Source organism: Mesocricetus auratus, unplaced genomic scaffold (assembly GCF_017639785.1).
Source record: "Mesocricetus auratus isolate SY011 unplaced genomic scaffold, BCM_Maur_2.0 Super-Scaffold_100018, whole genome shotgun sequence".
Lineage (NCBI taxonomy): Eukaryota > Metazoa > Chordata > Mammalia > Rodentia > Cricetidae > Mesocricetus > Mesocricetus auratus.
The window spans coordinates 21,034,694-21,061,153 of NW_024429199.1; the positions used below are offsets into that span (position 1 = coordinate 21,034,694).

Sequence of the window (26,460 nt, forward strand, 5' to 3'; positions counted from 1 at the left end):
TTGATATTTAGATAATTTGTTGGTAATTTCAAAATCGTCTTTATTTTAGATTGTGAGTGAAGTATTTTAAATAATTGAAATGGTTTATTGGACATTAAATACACTGTGTAAGTCAAAAGGATTCATGTACCGGATGGGAGTTTTGCTGTAGGAATTCTTATGACTCTGTGTTTCTTCTGTTACCAGGTTCATTTTGATGGCTGGAGTAGTTGCTATGACTACTGGATAGATGCAGACTCTCCAGATATTCACCCTGTAGGCTGGTGTTCCAAAACTGGACACCCACTTCAGGCTCCACTAAGTAAGATACACTTAGATAATCATCATCAACAGTTTCATTTCCTTTAATTATGCGCTTATGTTTTTGTCTCCTCTTTCTCCATCTCTTTCTATTTCTTCTCTTTTGATTGCCACCAACACACACACACACATGCACACACACACGCACACATGCACCCGTGCATACACACACTCACGCTCAGACACAATTATAAAAGAAAAATCCTGTTGTCTAAGTAAGGTATGCTGTTTTGAGTTTTATTTAGAAATAAACATGACATTTTATATTTATATTTAATTTTTAGAAGACAATTTGTCAGACTGTTAAAATTTCAGTATCCTAATAGTGATCTGATACTGTAGCCTTGCAAATGTTATCATTGCCAGAAACTGGGCAAAGTATAAAAGAGGCCAGCCTCTGCTTTGTGATTTACTCTATGTGCAAATTTATAGTTCACTCAATGAAGATTTAAAATCTGTTCTGTAAAAAAAGCATATAACACACACACACACACACAGAGGAGAGAGAGAGAGAGAAAGAGATACCATTATCTGTTTTAAGGAATATGTACCTTGTATGAGAAAACATGGGAAATACATTATACTACAGTCAGTTTTTTAAAATAATTTTTCCCTATACTAAGTGAGTAGATTCATGTGTGCTGTATGCAGACCGAGGGTGCATAGTCATAGGAGTGTATATTTCTAATCAAAGAATGTCTAAAGTAACAAAGTGCAAGTATTAGTTAAATAAACTACGGCGTGTAGTTTGTGTAGGTAACATACTCGTGAAGAATATTAATGTTGTAAAATGTGAAAGACAGGTAGAAAGCCAGGTGAGGCTGTTTCAGATACACCTTTGTGTTGTACCTTTTATGAAGCAGAATGGCAATCCTGAACTTGATATAGCTGTGCATGGAAATGCTGGAGCCGTAGCTAGGAGGGCACTCATCCGCACTGGTGGGTGGTGATGGAGAGTATGAGATGAAGAGCTGCTGATGTTGGTAACTGCTCCTGTGCATTCTAGCCTGGCTGCTTAGTTGGCTCCGGTGGTTCCAACACAGCGTTTATATTTCAGATTATATGATCTTGTGTTTGACATTTTCACGTCGAATATTCTTATGCATTTTTTTTATTTGATAACAGTTCTTTCAGATATCCCTGTCAAGTCAGATTTAAATATCTCTGTTGTCTGACATCTTAAAATAAGGTTGGATCACAATTTGTCATCTCAGTATTAAAGAAATATAAATGTGGTGATAGAATGAACCATGAAGAATTATATATAAAAATAGAGATGTGAAAAAATTTAAAATTTTTACAAGAACTACTTGTTTTTCTATATATAGAGAAAATTGTTCCAGAAATGGAGTATTTTTCCTTTGCCCTATTCTCATCATAGACATTTAAATCTTTAGCTTTCTGCTCTCCTTCTTGTTATATTTATCTTTTTTTACCTGTTCTTTTTATTATTATTATTATTATTATTATTATTATTATTATTATTATTATTATTTTGTAGGTCCTGCAGAATTAATGGAGCCATCAGAAACCGGGGGATGTCCAACTCTCGGCTGCAAGGGGATTGGTCATTTTAAAAAATCGAGGTACCTGGGCACTCAGAGGTATGTGTTTGCCACTACTTACGTGGGGACTTTGGTGCATGGTTATGTGGAGGGTGGCTTTCCACAAAGGTGGGAGATGATTTCCTTCTATAAGAAACAGATGTGGACTGATTTTATATTCAGTTACCATGGAGACTGTAAAAACGAAGGCTACGTCTAAAGCTATCTTCCTGAGAGAACACTCATTCGATGTTTAAAATAGATTTACTTTAGTTATTTGGCATGTTTTGTTTGTTTGGTTGGCTGGTTTTACAGATCCCTGGCTTCTAAAATAGTTACTTATGGTTTACCATTAATGAGATGAGAGAAGGCCTTGTTGAAATTATCTAGCGGAATATGAAATGGCTGGGCAACTTTACAGTTTGACTAAGAAGCTGAGATATTATAGATTGATAGTGGACATCACAAAACAATACAACCAAATACGGATTTAATGCCCAGAAAAGTGATTTTTCCCCCAATATTTTTCTTAATTGTAAGTAACTTTAAAAACAAAAACAAAAATACAATTGAAACTTGATGTTCAGGTGACTTGGGAATCTTCATAGACCTTTAAAAATTACTGAAATAAATTCTCATGATTTAGTGGGATTCCTAAGGGACAAGGCATCACCCATTTGAATATGTATTGAAATGGTAATAATTATCAGTGTGAGTTATAGAAGCATGCTAATTGGATTGATAAAATTATATCTTATGTATCTAGTTTGCATAGGGTTTGAGTCTGGTTCTTTGAAACTATAGGTCAGTGAGATGACTCACTGGGTAAGTGGCAACCTGAGTTCCATCTGGAATCCATATGGTGGAAGGAGAGACAGCTCCTGAAAGTTGTTCCCTAACCTGCACACATGCTATGACCCCCGTGGGCCCTCTCTGTAACGTTAAAAAACATTCAGAAATGTTGTCACCTATTCCTCTTAAGAGAGACTCGAAAATTGGTGTATTGTTTTCCCCTTGGTGCAGTGAAGGCTCCCCATATCTCTGCACCCACAAGTGTTGCTTATCTCCTCCCTCCCGCTTTTTTACATTCGTTATGTTCCAGAAAAAAAGTACACAGACAGGATGGTATTCTGTTTGCAGATACCCGTTTTTAAATCCTTGTACCACTCGTATGTCTGCAAACCAAAGATAGAACATTAAGGCAGCTGGATCACTTTTCAGCTAATAGATCGGTCCAAGTGTAAGATGCAGCTCTTGGGTGTGCAAAACTCGAGCCTTAAATTGAGAAAGTCTTTTGTTCGGTGGTTTCTTTGTGGAGAACAGTTTTTTTCAGTCAGAACATATAACATTTACCAAGCATTCACCTGCATTGTGATAGCGATTGTTCTGTTGCTTAATGGAAGTTAGCTGGCTTTCAGAACGATACTCTAGTAAGGAACTATTCTTTTCCCACAAGCTGTGATGAGCCCAGTGTAGTGTTCCATAGAGGCAATAACTTGTCTTCTCTAGCCACTGATGAGGGGAGTTGAAGGGTCTCGTCTTGACCTTTGTGGTCTCAGCGTCCCTCCGAACACTGCTCCATGACTCGGTCCCACACTGAGGATCTCCCCTCACACTTCATCGTTTTAGGTATAAGATACAAAATTATAATGAAGGTCTCTGGCTCGTCCACATTACTGCTGTAGAGTCCCATGATGTTCATTAGACTAAAGGCAGTTTCCTCAAATTGAAAGAAAAGAACTAAGACATTTTTAAATTGGGTAAATGCTGACATTGTTAGGATACAGTTGGCTTTTTAAAATTTGTACTTAGCTCTGGAATGACATGCACCGTACAGCACTGTGCATACTGAATATCTCTAGATATGAGAATACCACACCATGTGCATGGGTCCAAGTAGGAAAGTTTGTGGCAGCCAAGTCTCTAGTGACAACCACGTCACATCACCCAGCCACTTTTTACCCTTAGTCTCCTCCAACCCAGCTGCTCCCACAGTTTAGTGGTTGTCTTTGGGGAGTTTCTTGATGAATTGGATAGGATAGGTAGTATTGTGCTTGTTACTAGAAGAGGTAAATTATGGGACGATTCAAAGACTAACATGCAGAAAAGTGGAAAGGAAACTTAGAGTAATTGGAACCATGCTAAAGAACTGCTCGTTTTCTTGAAGGAGCGGCAGAGTATAGATTCTGACTGAAAAGACAAGGCTTGACCAAAAACTAGTGATTTTCTTGTGCATGCAGGGCACGGCTACTGGGATCTTTGTTGTGTGGGGTTGGTGGGCAGGGTCTCTGGACAGAAGAATAAGACTGTGGTCCCAGCTGTGCGGTTCACCCTTCCCAGCCTGTGCACAGGTTTTCCGTACTCCTTGTGCAGTCTGTATAATTTACAGTTCTCCGCGCTGTCTTCTTGGCAGGACATTAATCCTTGGCGGGCCCAGCCTGTTTTCCATCTCATCAGTACACTTGTGGATTAGCTTGCTGCGGCGTACATAGTCTCTGAAAGGTTCATTTTACTGGCAATTATTCCTGTCCTTGCTGAGAATGCTGTGCTTAGGAAAACATAATGAGGAAATTATCTTTGGATTAATTTACTGAGAAACTGGATAAATCAAAACATACATTCTTTACATAGATAACAAAGAAAGTTGCTCCTTCAGTAAGGATAGTTTTATGAGCACATAAGCAAAAGATTGTAGTTTGGCTACCATTTGCTTGTGACTCTCCCCGAAGATTACAAATTATGTTTGGTCTAAGAAACATTAGAAGCAGAATATGCATTTGATAACACAGCTTGAGGACGCAGTCTTTCTTTATTATGAAATGCGATTAGAGTTGCATGTGTGGTGTGGTATTCTCATCTCTAGAGATATTCTGTAGCCAGCTTGCTTAACTCTGACTCTCCAGAAGAAAGTGTAAGTACAAGTTACACATTGGCATTCTTTTGTTGTTTCACTCTTGGCTTACTCAGAGGTCTGAGAATGGGGAGAAAAAAAAACCACACCCACTTGAGGTTAAGAGAGCTGAAGTTACATAAAAGTAGATATTCTACATATGTGTTGCCTCCAGAAGTACATCTTTGATACTTACAGTTTGCTCTTTTAGAAATTAAGCAAGAAAATGTTTATTTTTCCCAGTCTCTAGAGAATATTTTTGAAATCCGTGGAGTGTTTTGCAAATTAATAACCACGGATGCACATCTGAAAACTAGTTCTCATTCAGCATCCATCCGCCTAGCTCTCATGTACTGCTGAGTGTCTGCTTTGGGTCAACCGGCTTTGGTGGCTGTACAGAAGAGGGGTCCCACATCTAAGGGGGTAGGTGTGGTGGTACTCAGTAAAGCATTAGCTATTTCCAAATGTAGTAGAGTTCACTCAAATATGTTTTGCATACCACTGTTTATCTTTGCCGACTTTTTTTTCTTTACACAATGGAGGTAAATACCTCGTTGGTAATGGGCTTGACCTGCTCTATCACAGCCACTGTTCTCGGGCTGTGTGTATGGCCACGTGTAATCCTTTCAGCAAGTCTATGAGTTGAGTACCACTTAGAGATGATGAGGAAACGTTGGAATGGTTGAGTGAATGCCCTGGATGGGACACTGATAGAAACAGAACCCACTCCAGCCCAGGATGACCTTTGTGTCTACTGCTCCCATCAGGCCCCTTTGCAGAACAGTCACCTGATACAGCCTGTCCTGTATGCTTGTCAGTATTGTGTGTGAGAACAGCACACACTTAAACTGGATGCTTAAACTGGTTGTGTTGCCTAGTTGTTTGAATATGGATAGTTACAACTAAGAGGGTTTTTTGTATGGCGGTGGGTAGCAGAGGACAAGGTAGCCCTTTTATTTACAAACAACCTCCTGAGAGGCTCTGGAAGCAAATATTTGTCAAATGGTTGGTGTGCAATAATTTGCTAATATTTGTGCCATAATAAAGTCTTTTTAGGGAAGGCTCTCATAGGGTTTGTGCTGTTCTTTCCTGAAAGGATTGTATTTGGATGAATGACTGGAGGGGAAAAAGAGTAAAGGAAGGCAGGGGGTAGGGAAGGAAGGAGGGAGGGAAAGAGGGAAATGAGCATGAGAGAAAACGAACACTCATGATGGAACGCAAACATACTGTAATGAATCAAACCTTAATAAAATTTAGTTGCTAAAAACAATACATGAGAAACTAGACATTTTCAATTGAGGCCAATGGGAATCTGCTCTTTCCTTAGACGTTAACAAAGCCTGATGTGTTTTCAAAGTTTATGTAGAGTTTTAAAAGTTACTAAGTTGAAAATGCAGCCACATTGGGTGACTCACAACTGCCTATAACTGCAGCTCTGAGGGAGCTCGTGCCTCTAGTCTCTGTATGCACCTGTACTCACAAGTACACACACACACACACACACACACACACGCGCGCATTAAGAATAAATCTTTAAGAACTTATCTTTACATTAATACAACAGAAGAAACATTGAACTCAGTGGTTGTGATAGTGATACAAACCTTGCGTCTTTTGTTCCTTTAAACAACAGGCATGGAAGTGATCTCAAGTCCTTGAAAGCATGCTTAATTATGAGTTTCACTGTAATTCCTACCCCAAGGGCTAGATAATAGGAGACAAGATAAGGAAAAACTTAAATCTGTAGCTTGGCTTGCCTTGAAAGGCAGCAGGTAAGCCTTAGGATCTTGAAACAGTATTTCACTTTTCCTCTGCCAGTGTCTTCACTTATAAAATGTAGGTGATGATGGCATCCATAGGAGTGGTGTGATGGAAGAATCAATTTATGTAAAGGACTTGGAGCCCTGCACAGAGAAAGTTGCAGCACGTATTGCTGTGTGCTTTGTAAGAGGTGGGCAGCCACAGCTCTTAGATGCTTTCAGATCTATGTCGTTACCATGGATTAGGAAAAGGAAATTCTTCCATGATACAAGTTAATATTTACTCATATTGGGTAGCAATTAAACAAGAACCAGGTTTTATGATGGAACTCCACCAAGAACGTGTGGCAGTCTATAAGTCCTCTTTGAAGCCTCATTTTTGGTGTCTGTCAAATGAGCACTCTGGGAGCTGCCTCCATGTTAGTGCGGATGAATGCTAGACAAGGACATTGCTCGCCTGGGTAAGGCATGTTCACTTTTGTTGGCATCATCATTTTGAAATGAAAACTTGGCCTCAGAAACTGTGATGCTCATCACTGTGCATGGATGAGGTGACAGAGCTCTTTGCCGGGCCCGTTGGTTCTCCTGAAACATTTCTTACTCTGCCATTGCTGTGGTGCTCCGTTACATTCTGTCCTATCCCCTTTAGTCTTCACCTCCAACTGCAGGAGCTAGCTGGCATTCCACTCCACCCTGTGCAGGTGTAAGAGTGAAGGTTTCTCAGGGTTCGAAGGAAGAGAGAGACTTCATGAACATCTGTGGTTGACCATCACATGGATCCCTTGGTAGGGCAGACTGCCTCACTCATTAGGGAATTTCTTCAGAAGGACGGGATTTTTTTTCTCATTCAACTGAGAGGTTGAAAGAGCTAGGGCAATCTGTTTTGAAAAGAAATAACCAAAGAAACAAAAAACAGGCATGTAGACAGCAGGCTCCCGACCAGCATCTTGCCTTTCTCTGAACTATCCCCAAGTTTTCCAGTTAGTCAACAATAAAAGCAAAGAGCTGTTTCCATAGAGCTTGAATACAGTCGTTTGCTTTGTAACTGCTATTTCACTGGGGACCTTCACCATCCAAAATTCCTGCATGGCTTCCCATTGTTTAAAGCTGGTGGTGTGTTCTTCAATCCCGATCCCATCCAAAGTAAATACACACACTGTAGTTCACTGCTTGTTAAGCCAGGGGCTTAAGGGTTGAGTGAAGTTCAACTATACGTTGCTGCTGGATTAGCACAATACTGTTTGTCAAAAGAAACCAAAACACTATCTTTGGATTTTTCCTTTATCGCCCCCAAATTGAAGTGCATAAATCCAATAAAAAATATGCACTAGAAAGGATGGCATCAGAGATGACTGAGATCTGAGGCTGGACCAACGTGATTCCTTGGTCAGATCAGAGACTGGAGAGCTTGGGAGGAGCTGGTTATATATAATTTTTGATGTCTGTAGGAAGATGGTATGTTGTGAGGTGATCCTCAGACATCTGAATAGGACTTCAGTGGACATTCGTACCCTGGTTGAGCCGCAGCTTGCCGTTAAGGAAAGTGTTGTACCTTAAGATAGCCAGGTGGCAACTCAGTGCATTTGGGTAGCTGAAGACCCAAACACTCCCACAATGCTGCCGTCTGGGCTTTCTGTCTTGGGGAATGGATCACAGGTTGGTGAGGCTTTGTGTCTGTAGTTTCCATGAAACTGAGGAATGTGTCAGAACCCCAAGGTAGTGGACAGGCTAAGAGGGGCACGCGTGTGCTGTCCCCTACAACCTCATCCCATGCAGATAGTTTCTAAGGGGATATGTTGTTCTAGGTCCTGCATGCTGCCCACACCTAGCTGTCTGCCTTCCAGCTTAGCTGCTAGTTGCCTCATTCAAAGTCTCTGTTCACGTTAGGCAGAACCAGTTTTGGAAATTTGTTCCCATGAACACTTGATAAGTTCGGGTATCCCAAGCAGGACCCCATGCAGAGTGTTTGAATGGGTGATGTGGTTAGATTTCCCTTCATAGAGTGACTGACTGAAGTAGTACTCCTGTTATGAGTACTCCTGTTATGAGTACTCCTGTTATGAGACTCATTTTGCTGAGCTGTTTCATTGCTGTGTGACCTCAGGCAAGCAGCACTTTTATTTAGATGCCTAATAATAATCTTTCCATAATTATTGTCTTTGCTCCAAATTCACTTCCCACTAATCACTTAGGGGGGAGGGCAGGAGGAAGGGTGTCTCTTTTGCCTCATGTTCTTTAAACTGCAAACCAACAAGCCATTCTGGATCCCTATAGATCAAAACTGTCTCTTGATCTGCGGGGCATCGTGGGACACTAAGAGATTTTGACAGTCCCCTAACCTTCCCTGCATTTCCATCCCACACATCCAAATCAATTCCTATCACATCCCATGTTTAGAGTTTTCCCAGAGGCCTCACACTGAACCCCAAATAAAACTGGAACTGCTGACTGTGGCCTAGTTGTCATGCATGGTACCTCTCCTGCATCTCCTGCTTCCTGTCATCTCAACGTCTCACCATCCTAGCCTCATTGTCCCTCACATGTGTTGTGTTGCTTTCTCCTAAGTGTGGGGAAGTAGACATGAGCAACTTTGTCCTGACCTTTAGGGAAGCCCTTCCTCACCGCCCGTCAGAGCATCTTCATGTCCTCCCTGGTGCTACATTCTTTTACTTTCTGTATAGAAGCCATTCCAGTGTAAAGTTATGTAACTTCTTTGTGTGATTAGGCATTGCCCATTTTCTCCTGATTAGCGGTTCTCAGTCTTTGGCCTCGGCCCTTTGGGGGTGTCAAATGACCCTTTTACAGGAGTCCCCAAACCATCAGAAAACAGATATTTACATTAAGATTCATAACAGTAGCAAAGTTTCAGTTATGAAGTAGCAATGAAAATAAGAAACTGAGAAACTGTATTAAAGGGTCACAGTGTTAGGAAGGTTGAGACCACTGCCCTAGACTGTCACTCACTGAGGCCAGAATTTTCACCTCCGCACTTTTTTATTCACAATACCTAGAAAGGTGGTTAACACAATACATACTTATTGATAAATACTTGCTGACATTGAGAAAATTAAAGACTGAAGTTGCTTAATCATTTTAAAACCTATTGCATCATATGAAATGCCTTTTTATAGGGGGTTGGAAATATTAAAGCAGTGTGTATAGGCACAGCACATTGCTTAATATACCATATGAGCTCCATAAAGGATGCTGTCAATTGTGTTTTGGGTATATTTTAGTTGTTGTTGGACAGATGTTATATAAATGTATGACAGTGTCTTACTACTTTTGCTTAAAGTACAGGTGTAGAGCAGCATGTGCCTACTAAAGTTTGCATTTTTGCTTACACAATATCTGAGATGAACTTTATGTCACTCCTAGAGTTACCAGGGAGCATTTCAGGTGGCTCTCTTCTTTCCCCAGGAGAGTGTCTCTGCTTCTCTTGGTACAAAATACATATGCACTGTTTAAAAAAGTTCCCTTGGGTGATTGTTAATATTCTTACTATCATAGAAAATAAGGAAAAGAACACACAAGGCACTAATATAAGGTATCTAGTGTCCAAATGGTTTCCAGACTTAAGAAGGCCTCTCAAAGCAGAGGGGTAAGATGTGCAGCCAACTGGAGAACTTGGTGTATAGTGGAACCCAGATGTTTTAGAGATTGGAATGCTAAGGCCCAGGCCAGGCATCTGCTAGCTAATGCCAAGTTAATACCCAGTGACCTCAGAGAACACCCTCTAAGGGCAGATAGGAAAGGTTGGCCTGTGGCCCCTTTTCATACCAGGGTTAGAATTGGCCCCAAAGCATTTCTGTGTTCTCTAGGAAACCAGCTGTAACTATATTCCAAGAGATACTAGTGTTCCTTCGGGACATTGAAAGTTACTAAATGTTATAGGAGAAATTAAATGGTTATGAATGTCTCAAGTGTGGGTATTTTTTGTGGCTGATTATTCCCAGACATATGCATAGGCCTTACCTATAAAAAGTACCAAAGGAATACTCTGACTGTTGCTCAGTCTAGAGGCTGCAGCAGAATGCTCCTGGTTCAGGTATGTTCACTGGTGGAATGAACTTAAATTATCTGTAAAGAGATATTTTATGGCTATATGTCTAGTCACACATTTACACACACGCATATATAACATATTTGGTCCAATTTTGGAATCTTATTATTCACTAGCCTACAATTTTAATTGTGGAATTATGATCTAATGGGAGTGTACTTTTCTCTTCTTTTGATCTGTTAGTGGTGCCAACTGCCCCTACTCAGAAATCAACTTGAATAAAGACCGCATTTTTCCAGACCGGCTAAGTGGTGAGATGCCTCCATCTAGTCCATCATTTCCAAGAAGTAAAAGGACAGACACAAGTGAAAGCTCATCGTCTCCTGAAACCAGGTACTTAAAGTGATGATGCTTACATTGTCCAGAAGCACTCTCATTGAACAGGTTGTCGTCTTGCATGCTTTACGTTTTGTGGCAATGTTTTCCTGTGGATTGTTAGAAATGCACGCGATTTTGCCAGGTTGGTGTGAACTCCCAGAATCCTAACCCTGGGGAGGTAGAGACAGGAGAAGCACTACATAGTTTAAGGCCAACCTAACCTACACCAGACCTTGCCTCAAAAACAGAACAAAGAAGGACTTCATTTACTGTAAAACAATAATGGGTATCCGTTCTTGGAAAGGCCCTATTATCTATCCTAACGTATGTGACCAAGAGGTCAAAGAGTCTTCCATCTCCCTAACACCCTTAAGTCTTTAACTGAGCATGGCTGTGATGACATGCACCAAGCCACTGCAAGGCTAATGCAGGAGAATTGCTTAGTTCAAGATCAGTCTGAGCAACACAGTGTGATTTCTTGACAAATAAATACATATGTAAACCAATTCAGTGCTGAGGAGAGTGTGACTCAAGGCTGGAAGCTGTGTCTAGAGGAAGCTCTACATTTTCCCTGGTGTGTTTCCCTCTTGTAAGAAAACTGTGAAGCTGTTAAAAAAGCAAAAAACAACAACAAAAACCCCTCGGCATTACGTTTTAAATCCTGTGTGTGCGTTATACTAATTTCAGTGTGTCTTCTTGATATTGAGGGAAATGATCTACTTCAGGCTGGGGTTATTCAGGGATTAATGGTAGGAGAATGTGCTCCTTGAGGTAGAGACAGGACTTGATCCTTCTTGGAAACCCTGAAGCCTTGTCTGGAGAGTTCAGAGTTTTTCTTAATTTGGCATGTCTGTTGCTGTGATGAAACATCATAGACCCAAATCAACTTGGGGGCAAAGAGGTAAATTTATTTCAGTTTTCATTTCCACCACATACTTTGTCACTGAGGGAAATCAAGGCAGGAACTCTAAACAGGGCAAGACCTGGCAGTCAGGGGCTGGTGCAGAGACCATCAGAGAATGAGGAATGATGCTTATTGGCTTGCTCCCAGGACCATCAGCCCATGGGGTGGCAACACTCACAGAGAGCTGGCCCCTCCCACACCAGTTATCATTCAAGAAAATGTACCACAGGATTGTCCACAGGCAAATCTGATGGGGCATTTTCTCCATTGAGGTTCCCCTTTCCCCAAATGACTTACTTGTGTCATAAAACTAGTCAACAGAAGAATTTAAACTGTTCAAGAGCCTTTCTGCTTTAATTGCATCTTCTCAATTGTCCCTTTCTGCATCAGCATTGACCAAAGTCTTGGTTTTAGTATGTAAGGCATGAGAAAGAGATACAAGGTATTCTTCATAACTAGTTGTATAGGATTCCTTATTTCTTCCTAGATGACCAAGAAAAAGCACATCAGTTCCATTTTGAACAATCAAAAACATACAAAGGGGTTATAGGTTAATAATGATTGAGGTATGGAGAGATGATTCAGTGTGAGTGCATGCCATGCTGCCCAAGCATGAATAACTGAGTTTGGAGCTCTGGCACTCATGTAAAAGCCAGGCACCAGTACTGGTTTAACGTCAGTGGCTAGGAGGTGGTGACAGGTAGATCCTGTGTGCTCCCTGCCAGCCAGTCTAGCAGAAATGGCTAACTCCAAGTTCAATGAGGCCCTATCTCAAAACTAAAAAAGTGATCGGGGAGCCGATGTCTGGCTTTCACAAGTGTACACATTTCCCAAACACACACACACACACACACACACACACACACACACACACTACTGCTACCACACACATACACACAGTTTTTTTTTTTTAAGGTAATGAGAATTATGAACTTTCTGCTTAATTAAAACTTTAATTCTTTGGCATGTAAGTGTAGTAAGTAATCTCATACTCATTCATGGCTTATACTATCCCTGGCAGGGAAATTTAAAAAAAGAAAATTTTCTAAAAATAAATATACAAGAATATTTTACAAAACAGATTTAGTATTAATTTATTGGTGTCCTACCTGGGCTTATAGGAAGATAGTTGTTGTTCTAGATATTTTCTCTCTGCCCTGAAAATCCTGCTAGCTATTGGCCAATCGGCTTTTTATTTAAACAATGAGAGCAACAAGGATTATTTCACAGCATTTATTGAATGGTATTTTTTATGAGAGTTTCTGAAAGAGGAATAGGTTCCTTGTTTATTTGTTTCTTTAATAGGCCTGGTTAAACATATCTTATCTAAAACTCTTGGGATCAGAAGGTTTCCAATTTGGGATTTTTAAAAATGTTATAGTTGCCTAAACTTTACAAGTTGAGCATTCCTAATCTGAAATGCTCAGAAAAAAGAAAAAAAAACACTTGAGAAATTTTTGCTTTGGGCACATTTTAGATTTAAGGAATAGAAATATTCAACTCCAAAATATTTTTTAAAGAAAGAAATATTCAAGGCATATTTCCTTCATTTCCTAAGAGTAAGGGCTGCATGGAAGAGATTGTTCAAATGAGATGATTTTCACAGTGTCTACATTCTCTTTCCTTCCTATGACCATTGCTCTCCTCACATGTTCAGCCAGTTTTCTGTGTATCAGTTTTTAACGTGTTAAAATTTAGCTGCCATTCTGTGCTTCTTAGATCATTTGCACTCCAGAGGCAAGCTGTGAGATGGAGTGGTTGCAAGTGTCTTATTTGGGAGGTGAAGAAGGCCTCGGTAGGGGACAGGAAGTAAAGGGAAGGCGATCAGAAACAGCTTACCGGTCACACCAGTTACTGCTGCAGGCAGCACGGTACAGACCTGTTGGGAATATCCTGTGTAGAGTGTAGACCACGCATTTCAGAGCCTGTCTTGGGTAGGGGCAGGGGAATAGAACTATTCACACACCCGTTTCCTTCTGAGTCCTCCAGATGAAGCAGCTGAGCATCAGGCCTGCATGTACCGAAGAAGCAGCTGGGATGTGCGCAGGCTGTGGGCTGATAGTTGCTACTGTGCCGTCTCCGTACCCATTTACCTGTCCCAGATAGTCCCCAAGTGAGTGATGTGCTGGTATGGCTTTTGGTTCAGGGGTTAATCTAACAGGCAAGGTCAATGAATAGTGCAAGTCATGTGTCTGTCCTTTCCTGCCTCAGCACTATTTTACAAGTCACCTACCTGACTTACGCCTATGGGCGATCGGTAACTCTATAGCATCAGAGCCCAAACTGCTGCACATCAGATGCCCTGTGTGTCCTTAAAGTTTAGGCTTGGGACCTGCACCAACCCACCAGAATCTTCTAGGCTAGGGCCTTGAAGTTTGAATCTTAAAAGTTCTTCTGATACTAAATACTCCCCTTAAAACTATCAGTGACCTCCTGATACTTGTCATTGAGACCTTAGTTCCCAATGCAGCTCAAATAGAGTCCCACATTCCCTCTAACTCTGCCAGACTTTTCCCTCAAGCAAATACTTCAGACATCTTTCTCTTTGCTCCTTCAAGTCATCATCCTGACCTCCAAGAAGCTTTTGCTGACTCAAGCCTATGGGTCAGGCCATTATGTGTTTCCATATCTCCTTATACAACATTTGAAAAGACTTCCTCAGAGTCTTTGTGCTTTGCTTTGTAAGCTCTGTCATAGTAGAGGCCATGTCTATCTTCCTTTTCCTCAGCATGGAATATACTTGGCATCCCTAGGACGTAAACATTTCAAGTCAAGAATCCTTTTTCAAAGGAGAAATGCCAGGCATATGACCTGAGAGACAATCCTTATGTATTTTTTTTTCTCTTTACTTACTTAAAAGTCCTCCATTTTCAACTTTGTAAGATTACCACATCAGAAGTTCAAGAAGCCCTTACTAAGTGATGGTGTAGAGTCTCCGAATACATATCCACACTCTTGTCAATTAGGATGAGACTTTCTTATCTGTTAGTTACCTTCTTGGCCTACATGGATTAGTAAAGATACTACATGAACATCAATGTTTATTTGGCAAACCAAGGAAAGAGGTAAACCTGCCTGCTAGTGATGAGAGAAAAAGGTACAGGGACTGCATCCTAGAGATTTTTATACCTGTGTTCAGAGTAGCCTCATCTTCTTGTTGGATTCTGGATGCTTGAACCCATTTTCTTTTAGAGACTGGACAAATGGGTGTGACAAATCCCTAGAGCATTGTAGGTAGGAATGGGAGTATTCATGGAGTCCTTTTCCATCTACACCCTCATCGCATCTACCACAAGTTTAGTGAGCATCTGCTGGGTCAAGCACTTGCGGTGAGGTGAGGTCCCCACTTTGCACAGGGCAGCTCATCACTACCCTCTCATTGCCCCTGGCTGTAAGATTGCAGCTCTTCCTGGGGACTGATACTTACGTCTCCACACGTCTGCCGCTGAGTAAGAGAATATGTGTGTGTTTTAATAAAACTTGGGTCTGGAACTTTGGTTTGCATGGTATCATTTAGGATGCTTATGCAACATGTGGCTTTTGACTCACGAGATGGGAGGTATTACATCCCAGGAGTCCCTCTGCTTGACAAACACTTCCAGGTGACAGGAGTAAGTGGTCTGTGTTAGACTTTGGGGATGACTGTTCCTTGTAAGCACCATTGGAAGGGAACAGAAGGTATCCTCTCATATACTCTTATCCTCATCAAGTCTGTTTGCATCTAAATTAGACACTATCTCTATTAAAGAATCACTTAGTATTTTAAGCCCCACACTGTCTAAACCTGTGTAGATTTAACCACAGAAGCATAGTAAAGCATCTTTAAAATGCCTAGCAATTACTTGTATTACCTTGTAAGGCAAGTGCCCACTGCTAAACTTAATTTAATGAAACAATTCAGTCTGTGCAGTTCATTATAGGCTCTTAAAATGCCTTTTCAGTTGTAGGACCAGTGCTTCTATTCTGAGGATGACATAGCACTTGGAATAAGAATTGCTGCCATCAATCTGATTTAGTTTTTCACATGAACTCAATTCTGCCAGTCATAGCAAGATCCCATCTATACCCTATTAATCAGATGGGGAAGTGAGCTAACATAAAGTATGATGGTGTGTGTGTGTGTGTGTGTGTGTGTGTGTGTGTGTGTGTGTGTGTTGCAAAATGATCACACCAAGCAGAGTAGAGTTAATTAAAGCCAAACTCATAAATGATTACACAAGTCTTGGGGAGCTCGGGTTTTCTGGTCCTGGAGGCCTGCTGTACTCTAGAGTCATCTCTCTGAGCATGCATTTCCCAGCTTCCAGAGTCTCCCTCCTCCTGTCAGTGGGCTTCCAGATACACTTTAGGAGCTGTGCAAGTGTTCAGGTCTCCCAGCTCTTGGGGATCTGAGTCTGGCCTGTGTAGCTGCTGTGTGTACCAGGGAGAAGCTCTGTTTGAGTTAAAACACTCACTTCTCTGGCACCAACCGTTGTGACACCAAGGCAACCATGGAAAGTATAAGAAAAAGAGGAGTGTCATTGCTAGATGCTGTGAAGTTGTTGGAGCAATATTGAAACAGATCTTATTTTGTCTCTTGAATATTACTAATTCCTACTCAAGAGCCTTCTTCCGTTTGGAACAAAAAAGAAGGGGCACCTGTTGAGTTTTCCACAGCAGGCCAGCACTGGGGGCTCAGTCTCCCCGTGAGAGTGCACCTTCCTGAGTAGAACGTCTGTTTCATGGGGTGGGGGAATTAATTGGTGGGTGCTTTTTTTCTGGAGGCTTTTTTTGGGGGGTATCTTGATAATACCCATTAGATGCACTTACTATGTTCCTTTTATTATACTCCCTTGATGACATGTGTTCATTTGCTAAATTATAATTTTATAGGATTATCAGTCCGAGTGCTTTAATTTTAGTCATTAGAGAATGAGCCTCTTCTCAGTCTTGCTTATGGAGCCATGCTTAATTAAAACTCTCACTAAGCTGTTACCAAAGGAACTTAACTTTAAAAATCCCTTGTTCCAGTGTGGGCCCATAGGCATAAGAAGACACTGTTTCAGCCCGCACCTGTTCTGAGTCACTTTGAAGGGACACTCTCCTTGTCCTGAGGCTTGTCAGGTGTCTACATTTGTAGAAGACAAGTTGGGGGCAGGTCAAGATTCTTGACCTTTGGCATTTTACCAATGAATGACCTCAGCTCAGAAAATTTTTAAAAAGTGCTAGTGAGTCACGCCTTTAATCCCAGCACTCGGGAGGCAGAGGCAGGTGGATCTCTGTGAGTTTGAAGCCAGCCTGGTATACAGAGTGAGTTCCAGGACAGTCTCCAAATCCATACAGAGAAACCCTGTGTCAAAAACAAAACGAAACAAAAACAAACAGAAACAACAGCAAAAAATGCTAGTGAGTCATGCAAAGAGGTGATTTTTGGCATTCAAAAAAGTGATCCCTATAGTTTTTAATGTGCTTCACCAATAGGTATGTCTCTATCTACATTTTATGCCTTCCTGCCTCTTCCCATGCTGGATTCAGAGAAGTGACTAAAATGAACACATCCCTGAATGGAGACAAAATAACTTACTGTTTAGTATTTTCTCAATGCCACTCTCAGTAGACTGGGGCTGGCTTGCACTGGTTAGAAATTGTTTTTAAGTCCAGCGTCAACCCACTGGAGGAAATGAGCTGTGTGCCTTGGAGTGTCACCTGTATGTATTCCTAGACACTCGCTCTTCCCAGGTTGTTTCCTTAATATTTACCACAGGCATAATTCGAGGAAGAGAGTAAGATGCTCAGAATGTGACACATAATTACAGAGAAAGAGATGGCTGACTCACAAAAAATTCTGCCTCTACAGCAAAGCAGCTTCTACAGTCTTAATTAAAGCCACCAAGCGGGTTGTCTTGAGTAAGCTTTTGCTGTGGTTGTATTCAGTTTAAACTAAAGAAATGTTGTAATAAAACAGTACTTGGAAATTCTAAAATCCCAAGAGAACTTGTGCAGTCTGGTCTCTCTTCCGGCTTCTTTCTATGCTTCCTGTTCCACCCTTGGTGCTGGAGACGATGGGCTACCTTCCCAGCCTGTCTTTATTGTTTGTTTCTAAACTATGCCAGCCCTGGAACTCACTATGTCAGCCAGGCTGACTCATAGAGATACTCTTGCCTCTGCCTCCCAATTAAAGACCACAATCCAGGCAGGGGAGGAGGAGAGGGACAGGGAATGGGATTGACATGTAAAGCAAGCTTGTTTTTAATTTAAATTAAAAAAAATACTGATGAAGAAAAGAAAGAAAGAAAAAAGATCACAATCATCCCATCATCTTGTCTTGGTTTTAGCCCATACAGCTAGTCAAGACCTGGCTTAGAACCCAGGCTGTCTAGCTGTCTGGCTATGGAAACCATTACTCTAAAGTCTGCTATTGTATTTGAAGAAAGCAGCTCAGTAAACAGATCATTTATCCCAACATAGAAAGAAATGGTAACTAGAAAAGGGTGCCATAGGTCAGGTTCCCACTTGTGTGCCTGGCCCTGTGCTGAGTACTTCTAAGTGTTTCATTCTGTCTTCAAATCATCACGGTAGGATTGATTATCCCTATTCTGTCAATGTTGCAACTGAGGATTTGCTAAGTTAAGTAACTTGCTGCTAATGTCTATGCAAACCTAGTTAGTAGTAGAGCCAAATGTGAAGTAGGTAGGTCTGCTTCCCACTTGTAACCACAACTTATGCTTCCTTGAGATTGCTGACACAAGTGAGTAATGATCAAAGCGACCCAGTCAAGAAGTTTCTGTGCCGAGCGACATTGTAATACTAAAGTACAGCATAAAATATATGTTATTATCTGTCAGAAGCTTATCTTGTACTTGACTACAGAAAATAGTGTATTACACAGAATTTTCAAATTGTAGTATGATCACATTTGTGGGTCCCTGGACTACCACTGGAGGACGGGCATGACATAGCCCTTGGTCCCTCTTTCCCTGCCTTGGTCAGTCCACAGTCTCTACCTGTCTCTGAGCTAGTGTGCCAGGCATTCCTTACCCCCCCCCCGCCTTCATCTGCCCACGGTGTGCCACAGGAGTGTGCAGAAAGACCTTTCAGCTAAGAAAGCAGAGTCTACGGCCATACCACCCTGAACGCGCCCAATCTCGTCTGATCTCGGAAGCTAAGCTGGGTCGGCCTGGTTAGTACTTGGATGGGAGAAAGCTGAAATTCTAGAAAGGAGGATTTCATCTCTGTGCACAGGAAGAAACCTATAGAGTAGCAGCAATTTGGATAAGGAAATTTCTGACTTCACAGAGGAGAGGAATCATAGTTCCCCAATTAAGAAAACTTTTTTTTAATTTTAAATAAAATATAAGATAATTAAGAACATGTAGGCAGATTCTACATTTCCAGATTTCTCAGGGAAGGGCAATTTGAGATTAAGTGTGTGACTCGGTAGCATACCCTCTACAATCCTGGAACAGGGCGTACACTTTATTTTTGGAGAAACCCCATGTAAACATTATAGAGAATTGGTTCTAACTATAGGTTCTTGGTGTCAAGAAGACTTAGTTTTATACTTGTTCCTATAATCATGGACTTGATGTTTTTATGTTTCGATGAATAGAATACCAGACCTTGCATGAGGGAGTGCTATAGAATATTCAACCTGCCAACGAGTCGACCCATGTTTGCCTTGCAGTGTGTCCTTAGGAATGTTGACGGGCCCTGTCCTTGTGTCTGAATGGGCTGTTAGCATCTGGTCACCTCCATGGTTCTATTTACCCATGTGCTTCGTGGCGCCTGTTCTAATAGACTGGCCGTTGGCTCCTTCACCTCTCACTCTAAAGGAAACAGCTTGTGAAACAGGAGAGAGCCTGTCATATATCGAGCACTGAACAACCGATCGATCATGTTTCCATAAAGACAAACAGTAATAACATTTTGCTTTTCTTTTGGAATACATTTTGGCAGGTGGGGTATAAAGCAACTTTTTGGCTCCAAAATGTTATTTTCCTTTTCTACATTTCAAGACACAAATAGTTGACATTGTTTTTGGACATAGATCACAAAGGAATTTTTCTTATATTTAAGTCCTTGTGTGTGTGTGTGTGTGTGTGTGTGTGTGTGTGTGTGTGTGTGTGTGTGTGTGTGTGTGTGCTTGCTTTGAGACAGGGTTTCTCTGTAGCCCTGGCTGTCCTGGAACTTGCTCTGTAAACCAAGCTGGCCCCAGAAATCCACCTGCCTCTACCTCCTGAGTTCTAGAATTAAAGGTGTATACATCTTAACACAATTTACTTAGAAGAGTTATTATGCTTTATTAAAATCACAACAGGATAACTTTAATTATGAGTGGATATTTCTGATCATGAAAACACAGAGAAGTTCAAGACTTAACTTTTGCCTCTTGTCTCACTTTTCAAAAAAAAAAAATCAATCAGTTACTCATTTAACTTCCTAGCAAAGACATATGAACTAGTTGAGAATTAATTTTCTTTGACTCCGAGTACTAATTTTAAATTATTTCACAAGAATGTGTGTTTTTTCTAATGATATTAATATAGCTACCAACAAACTACTTTTTTTTCATTAGTCACAATATTAGGATAGAGTTTGTAGACACAAATAATGTTATTTCTGGCTTAGTGCAAACAAATCTAGAAATTTGTCAGTCAATTTAGCATGTAGCAAGTTGATTTTGACATACTGTAATTAGAAAGTATGACTTCATTGGGTCTTTTGTTTTGTGGGTGTTTTATTTTGGTTTTACTAAATTTGGTGGTCCTAGGGATTATGGTACTTGCATGTGCCAGTCAAGGTCCCCCCTCACCCCCACCCCAACCCCCTGGCCAAAGCTGTATTCACGTGGAGTTTTTGTGTGTTGTTTTGTTTGTCTTTTAATTGGGGGCTAGGGTCTCACTAAGTGGGCCCAGGCTGGCTTTGAACCTACTCTATGATATAAACCTCCTGTCTTGGCCTCCTGAGTAACTAGGATTACAGGCCTATGTAGTCAGGGTTGGCTATTATACTGTTTCTATGGAGAAAACAGGATTTTTCTAACAAATGTCGTTTGTCAGCCATCAGTTCTCGAATGTGGAGGAGACCTCTAGCTGTTGAATTGGCACTGCACTAGACTAAACAAGTTCAGGATGCTCTGAAGGGATGTGGGTTCCTCAAAGTCCTCATTCTGAGTCCTCTGGATCTCTTGGGGGAAATCTTTGCATTGCATAATAGTTGCCTCCTGGTTTTCAAGAAGGTGCTCATCTTCGCCAGTTACAAGGTGTTTTACTAAAGAAACGAAGCTGGAAGCTCAGGTTCAAACAGGAGTTCATATGCACTTTTGACAATGCCATTTCTAAGATGTAGAGAATATTTATTGCCTGCTTCTTAGAGTTTCATTGTATCACTACCTCATGATTTCGATGAGAGTACATGCCTTTGGAATTAAAAGTAAGAATGTTAAATGAATGTGTTTAATTGTATTGCTTTGCTCTTGAACCTTAAGAATACAGCCTGGGCCAGACTATCATAAACATTGAAGAATATGCCTTAGTAAGGCCGTCAGGGTGGAACACAGTAGATTGAAAAATGTTAAGTCCCATACATTTCTATTTTTTAAAAATGTATCACTTTGGGGCTGGAGAGATGGCTCAGAGGTTAAGAGCACTGACTGCTCTTCTAGAGGTCCTGAGTTCAGTTCCCAGCAACCACATGGTGGCTCACAACCGTCTACAATTCAATCTGGTGCCCTCTTCTGGTATGTAGGCAGAACACTGTATATGTAATAAATAAATAAATCTTTAAAAAAATAAGTGTATCACTTTATTTTAAAGAACCACTATTTGTCCTTAACCTCGAAGTCAGAGTTCTAAATGCAAGTTTTGATAAATTGTTTCCATTTTAGACTATCCAAGGCCTGTTTATTTCAGAATTAATCCACTCCTGCTCAAAAAAAAGGTGAATTTGCTTCAGTGGAATTGACCTGGTCAAGGAAGGAAAAGCTTTCCAGAGATGGGATGTATGCCGGTGCGCCTGTCTCAGCGTCAGCCATGGGTCTGTGGGGTAGTGAGAGATTTGATAGCATGGTGCAAACTTTAGAAAACTTCTGGTTCTTTGAGTCCTACCAAACAGTGCAAGTGTTATTACTCCTGACGGAATATTCCAAGCTGTAGTTAGAGTTTCTAGTAACCACATCTTCCAGAGAAGTTCATCTTCAGAGCATTCTTACCATTAAAAATCTTTCTGACTAGCAGCCACCGAGTGATCAGGAAGAAAGGGAGCACTTCTGGATGTCATTGGTGTTAGCTGCTTCATGGTGGAATTTCATCCTTTAGCATTTAGTGGTACCACCCATCCATCATTAAGAAAACACAGTTGCTAAGATGCAGTTCTGAAATGCTTTAAAATTCTTCTGTTATAAAATACTGAAACAGCTATTTTTTTCTCAGGGAACATCGTGCTGGTGACGTCAAAGAAGATTCTGCAGAGAAAAGAGAAAATGAAGTGAGGACATCAGCTGAAGCCAAAGGTAGCCATAGTGTTATCACGTCATCATTGGTTATTACCATAAACATTCAGGAACCCAAAAACTCCACTGTAGCCCAGGGATGTGGTCCCACGGCACAGGAGTGCCTAGAATGCGTAAGATAATAGGTTTGATTCTCAGCGCCACAAAATGAGTGAAAGTAAATAGAAACAACTGGAAAAAGCCAATCATGGTGTACTGAAGATAAACTTGGTTTGTTTTTTTCTCTCATGGAAAGCAAGAGACGTCTGTTGCTTGGTTCACAGATTCATCCGCAGCCTGTGTTCATAGTATTCTTTCATGCATTGGTACAGCATCGGATGTAAGGTTTGGAAGACATTCTCATTGGTTCTCGCCACACATTTTCCTTAGTATTGCTAGCTTCACTCGCCTCAAATGTGGTTTGAAATCTAACCAGAATATCGTCCTTGTGTAAAAGTATTGAACAAGTGTTTGCTAGAGTAAGTCATTCTTCTTCCATCTTTGTTTCAAAGATGATAGTGAGGGCATAATGACCCTTAGTCATCATATAAATTGAAATTATAATTTGCTTATAGCTGGTTAATTATTGTTTATTTTTCTTATAAGAAAATGCTAGCCTGGCTATCACTGTGTTGTTTGTTCCTGTAGACTTTCCTTCTCATATGTGTTTTCTGGGTTAGATAATTTTAGGGTTGAGGAATGGAAACTAATGACTGCCTGTAATGAGAGCCTGATTATTATAGGACAGTAATTAATGATTACATTGAAAACTGTGTACAAGGTGATGTTCAGCATGGTTTATGGAAGAACAGTAATTAATGATTACATTGTAATCTGTTTACAGGGTGATGTTCAGCATGGTTTATAGTGCTTGCTGTAGCACTAGGTACAGATCTTACCATTGACCAGGCAGTCTCTCCTTTCCTATGTACCCCGGCATGGCTTTGACCATGATGTTGAGGCCTCTGAGTGCTTCTGTTCCTTGCCCGTCCAGAAGAATGATGTGGTAGTATATGTCCATAAGCTTGCAAGGAAGATTAAGGGAATAACAGTATTCCTTGCGTATCATGTGGCTATCCCATAGTAAGCCCCACATGAGTGTTTGATTGACATTGTTACTTATAATTTATAAAGGTATTTTATTAATTTATAAAGAGATGGTTTTGTCATCATAGCCATTTGGACTTCTAGAAAGAATTCGGCTTTTCTTTGGAAGCCACTGGTTCATCAGAAGTCAGGAACAGGTCTTCCATTCAGGCCTCAGCTTACATGTACTCTCTGTCGGTGCCTCACGTGCTCTTGTGTAACCCTGGTGTAGTCCGAGTATACCTCATGGCAATATGTTAGTAGCTTTCCTGGGGCTTATAAAGATCCCAGACTCTACTGTCCGTGAGTCTACGCTCTTCAGAATATTTTATAGGATTTTTTTTTATCAGCGGTCTGATGGTGGTTGTTTCCTTTTGGAATCGGTTTTCACTCCAGAGAAAGTTCATGTGTATTTTGTGAAGAACCCATGCTTCTTCCATTTGGGCCTCAGCAGAATCCCTTCAGGGTGAGGCCTGAAGGTCAGGTATGGCACAATCCTTGCTGGGGCCCGCCCACTCTCCGGGCTACAGTATTCATTCCCAGCCTGTTCCTTGGTGATGGAGCAACCGTACCAGGCTCGCCTAGCCTTCTGCCTCTGGGGGTAGAGAAATTGTGCCAGGGTAACACTCACTGAAGGAGCCTGAAATGCAGCCACAGAAGGCTTCCTTCTAGTATCAGTAGGATTTAGGTCTATTTTGTTTGGAGTCTTGGGACAAACTGATTGTTTAAAAAACAAAAAAGGAATTTCTTCCTAAAAAACAAAACAAACCTCAGGTCTTTCCAGTCGATCCAGAACAGTCTGTTTAATCATGATCTCTTTTTCTGAACTTGACCTTGGGAAACTGACTGTAATTTTCCTTTTTTCCTATCTCCTATCTCCTTTACTCTTTTCCACCATTGTGGGAAAGCCTACACAGTGGAGATTCTGTAAACTGGCCTTTGTCTGGCATCCTTATGTCCTGGGGATAGTACAGCTCTTTGTTTTCTCTACAAGCATTCTCTCTGGTAGGATACCCCTGTGCAAAATCTGAATGCTGTTTAGTAACATCTGAGATTTTCATGGGGAAATTGAGCATCTTTTTTGCCTCTGCAACAGTTGAATTGGTTATTTGGATTTTTAACATTGAAATTACCCTCAGATATTTTTCAGTGCCTGAATGTCAGTAATCTGGAAGTCAGTTGTATCTCTCTGTTCTTGGTGATTTAAATCCATTTGTTTTATGAAACATTTTTTGTTCACGCCTTTTCCATTTATTCATCAGTTTTTAACAGGCATATCCCATTTCTTCTGCCTTTCTTCCTTTCTCATTAAAAACCTCTTTTTGTAGACTCCTGCAATATCAGCCTAATGGATTATTGACTTATCTTCACTTTTACCACTTTGAATCTAAAAGACTGTTGATTATTTTCATTCCTTTCAAGATAGAAGTAATTTCTACCACTTACCGAGCACTGTATGTTAGGGTAAGCATCGAGAAAAGAAGTGCTCATACAGTTCTCCCAGTAGTTGTTAAATTGACTCCACGGGGATGATAGAGCAGAGGTCTAGATGGTGTTTACCAGAATTCAGCACACGCCATCTTGGTCAGGACTCTGTTGTTCAAGGGTCTGGGGTGACAGCCTTCGCTTTTCTAATCTCTGTGGTTTTTGTGTGATGTGGCTGTACATCCTCCCGGTGTTACAGATAGCAACATCGTAGCATCGTTTGACACTATAGCGACAAGAGACACTTGGAGATACTTGCTTCACTTTTGTCACTGTCTCAACAAAAGCAGATTTTTTTTTTTTTTTAGCAAATCAAGTAAAGTGTGTTAGCAAAGACTTTGGTCATATTGTTTTGATCAGTTTCACTTTAGGAAATTTTAAACTATGGGAAACTCCTTGAAAGTGTTGTTTTTCATTCTGGTAGATGGAGTAAAAAGAGGGCGGTAGGGAACAGAGTCTTGGTGAGATACAAGTGGCAGAAAGTGCCTTCCGAATTGAATGCCTGTGCTTTCTGAAGCACGCTGTACGCTGCAAGCCTCTCCTCCCTCTCACCTGGTGCCGGTCATTGCCACCAAGGTCTGCTTGCATTTATTCTAGTGTGCGTTACATGTTCGGTAAAACCTTGGAGCCACGTCCTGTGCTCTTAAAGGAATCAAATACTCACCCATGTGAAGATGCTGTCTCCCATTTGGATGAGAGTCATAGGGGGGAATGTATTTTATGGTTGATAGATACCACAGTTCCCTCCTTGTTTAGAAATAACACTGCTGTCCAACCTCAGTGATACAGAAGAAACCGCTAAAGGGAGGAGTGTCTGAACGGAAAGACACAGAGTCACTAGGAGTTCTGTGCTGAGGCACAATCTAGAGCACTCAAGAACACAATGATAGTTGTCAATAATGTGTGTAAACCGAACTTTATTTACCATGGCAAACATCAGTAAACTATACTTACTCAATGAGTATGATATTGAAAGTACAAAACCTTTGTCTATGTCCACCCTGACATCATTATCTACTGGGATGCCTGGCACGTGGGGCTGTCCTGCTTCCTTTCAGATACAGATCTTTTTTTTTTTCTTTCTTTTCCCGTTGACCAGTTGTTCGGGAAGAGCCTACCCCTACTACACAGCACGCTCAGCAGGTACAGCAGGCTCAGCAGGTACAGCAAGTACAGCAGCCTCAGCCTGCCCAGCAGCCTCTGCAGGTACAGCCGCCTCAGCAGACTCCCAAGGCTCAGCAGACCCAGCAGCCTCTGCAGGCCCAGCCTCCTCAACAGCTTCAGCAGGCTCAACCGACTCCACAGACACAGCAGGCCCAGCAGCCTCAACAGACTCCCCAAACTCAGCAGGCCCAGCAGGCCCAGCAGGGGCAGCAGCCTCAGCAGACTCCTCAGGCCCAGCAGGCACAGCAGGGGCAGCAGGCTCAGAGGCGGTCAGCTGTCTTTCTCTCCTTTAAGCCCCCAATTCCGTGCCTGCCCCTGCGTTGGGAGCAGCAAAGCAAGCTTCTTCCGACTGTTGCTGGAATCCCAGCCAGTAGAGTTTCCAAATGGAGCACAGATGAGGTATGTTTGCTCTTGTTACTCTATTTTGTTATCACATTTTGCCTGCAGTGCAAGGATATTGGCATCATGAGTGATAAATACA

General features: G+C 41.3%; 1 protein-coding gene across 9 annotated transcripts in view; it reads left to right on the forward strand.

Moving 5' to 3' along the window:
- L3mbtl3 (L3MBTL histone methyl-lysine binding protein 3) overlaps positions 1-26,460 on the forward strand; it is a 106,020-nt gene that overhangs the window by 74,681 nt on the left and 4,879 nt on the right. For all 9 annotated transcript variants that reach the window (XM_040728149.1, XM_013110248.3, XM_040728150.1 and 6 more), the window contains 5 exons: positions 187-301; positions 1,802-1,904; positions 10,741-10,890; positions 22,186-22,265; positions 25,915-26,378. In XM_040728149.1, the coding sequence (XP_040584083.1) occupies positions 187-301; positions 1,802-1,904; positions 10,741-10,890; positions 22,186-22,265; positions 25,915-26,378 (912 nt within the window). The remainder of the gene's footprint in view (positions 1-186; positions 302-1,801; positions 1,905-10,740; positions 10,891-22,185; positions 22,266-25,914; positions 26,379-26,460) is intronic.